Genomic DNA, 1673 nt, shown 5'->3' on the forward strand with positions numbered 1-1673 from the left:
ATGATCATCTTAAGATCCTTCAATCAATTCACCGGATTCATTCCGGATTCATTTCATGGCCTTCAGAGGCTGGAGAGTTTCTCCGCTGAATCCAACTCTTTTGAAGGTCGATTACCAAATTCACTCTCATCTTGCTCGATGCTTAGGTTGTTCAATCTGAGGAATAATTCTCTTGATGGCAATATTGACCTTAATTTCACTAGTTTGGTTCATCTAGTTGTTCTCAATCTCGGATCTAATCATTTTTCTGGTCATATCCCGAAGAGTTTGTCTTCATGCAGAGCTTTGGAGGTTCTAAACTTTGGTAGGAATAATCTCCATGGAACAATTCCCAAAAGTTTTAGGAACCTTCAAGCTCTCTCCTTCCTGTCAGTGTCAAATAATAGTCTTTCTGATGTTTCAATGGGATTGCAAACACTACAGGAGTGTCAGAATCTAACGGTCCTTGTCCTTACAAAGAACTTTTATGGAGAAGAGTTGCCTAATAACGGAATTCAAGGATTTCACGGCTTGCAAGCCTTGGTTATAGACGTTTGTGCTCTCACTGGTTCGATTCCCTCGTGGTTAGCGAATATCAAAGAGTTGAGTTTCCTAGATTTGTCTTGGAATCACTTGACTGGAGGCATTCCATTGTGTATTGGGAGCCTGGATTTTCTCTTTTACCTGGACCTGTCAAATAATTCACTCACTGGCGAGATTCCTATGAGCTTAACGAAACTAAAAAGCCTCAATTCTGATTCTCTTTCAAACAATGGGTCTTCTTCACATGGCATGCCCTCGTTCTATTGGCAAAATGCACCACGTAATCTGGTGTATAAACAATATATAAACTTCCCTCCAACAGTGGATTTGAGCAATAATATGATGGACGGAACAATCTGGAAGGAGATTGGCAACTTGAGACTTCTTCAGGTGCTTGACCAGAGCAACAACAACTTCACAGGTTCTATTCCTTATGAATTGTCAGGCCTTCGCAATTTAGAGACATTGGACTTGTCTTTCAATGATCTATCAGGGACAATACCTGCCTCCCTTGTCGACCTTACGTTTCTTTCTTCGTTCAATGTTGCTCATAACCACTTGCAGGGCCAAATTCCCATGGGAGGTCAGTTTTCAACCTTCCCGAGTTCGAGCTTTGAAGGGAATGCTGGTCTCTGTGGTGAATTTTACTTAGTTTGCAACTCCACTTCAAAGCCTCCAGAGGAGGAGGAAAATGACAGAGAAGAAAGTTATTTTGTTCTCGAAGTATTGCCTCTTGCAATGGGATTCATATCTGGCCTTCTCCTGATAGTAATCCTCGTTATTCTGCCGTTACTGAAACAGGGTTGATGGAAAATGTGTGAGATACGGGCTGAAGTCGGCAGCCCCAGCCGACTTCAGCCCCGTTTTCCTTTTTTTGGAAGGAGCCAGAGCAGGGGATCGCAGACGCGATCCCCTCCGGCTTCTTCGGGCGCAGCGAGGGCCGGGCGCCGCGGGCGTTACGCGGCAGCCCCGCGGTCATTCCGCGGCCACCCCACGGCCGCACGAGCGGCCGTTGATTTCGCCCCACCGCCGCAATTTTCGCGGCGGAGAGCTGTTGAAATGGGGTTATAAAACCCACCAAGCCCTCCTTCCTAGGGCACCTCCAAACTCCACCTCCTCTTCCTCTCTTCCCTCCTCCTCCTCTCCTTGGT

The 1673-nt window shown here is 46.1% G+C and overlaps 1 protein-coding gene across 1 annotated transcript; it reads left to right on the top strand.

Moving 5' to 3' along the window:
- On the top strand, window positions 1-1329 carry LOC120107402 (phytosulfokine receptor 2-like). Its single transcript, XM_039120669.1, has one exon. It carries the CDS (start codon window positions 1-3, stop codon window positions 1327-1329), a length of 1329 nt encoding a protein of 442 aa, XP_038976597.1.
- Window positions 1330-1673: the final 344 nt, after the last annotated feature.

This window comes from Phoenix dactylifera, unplaced genomic scaffold (assembly GCF_009389715.1).
Source record: "Phoenix dactylifera cultivar Barhee BC4 unplaced genomic scaffold, palm_55x_up_171113_PBpolish2nd_filt_p 000851F, whole genome shotgun sequence".
NCBI classification, from domain to species: Eukaryota; Viridiplantae; Streptophyta; class Magnoliopsida; order Arecales; family Arecaceae; genus Phoenix; species Phoenix dactylifera.

Bases quoted from the DNA above. Each gene is read 5' to 3' on its own strand.
- LOC120107402 (XM_039120669.1), top strand. From the start codon at position 1: ATGATCATCTTAAGATCCTTCAATCAATTCACCGGATTCATTCCGGAT.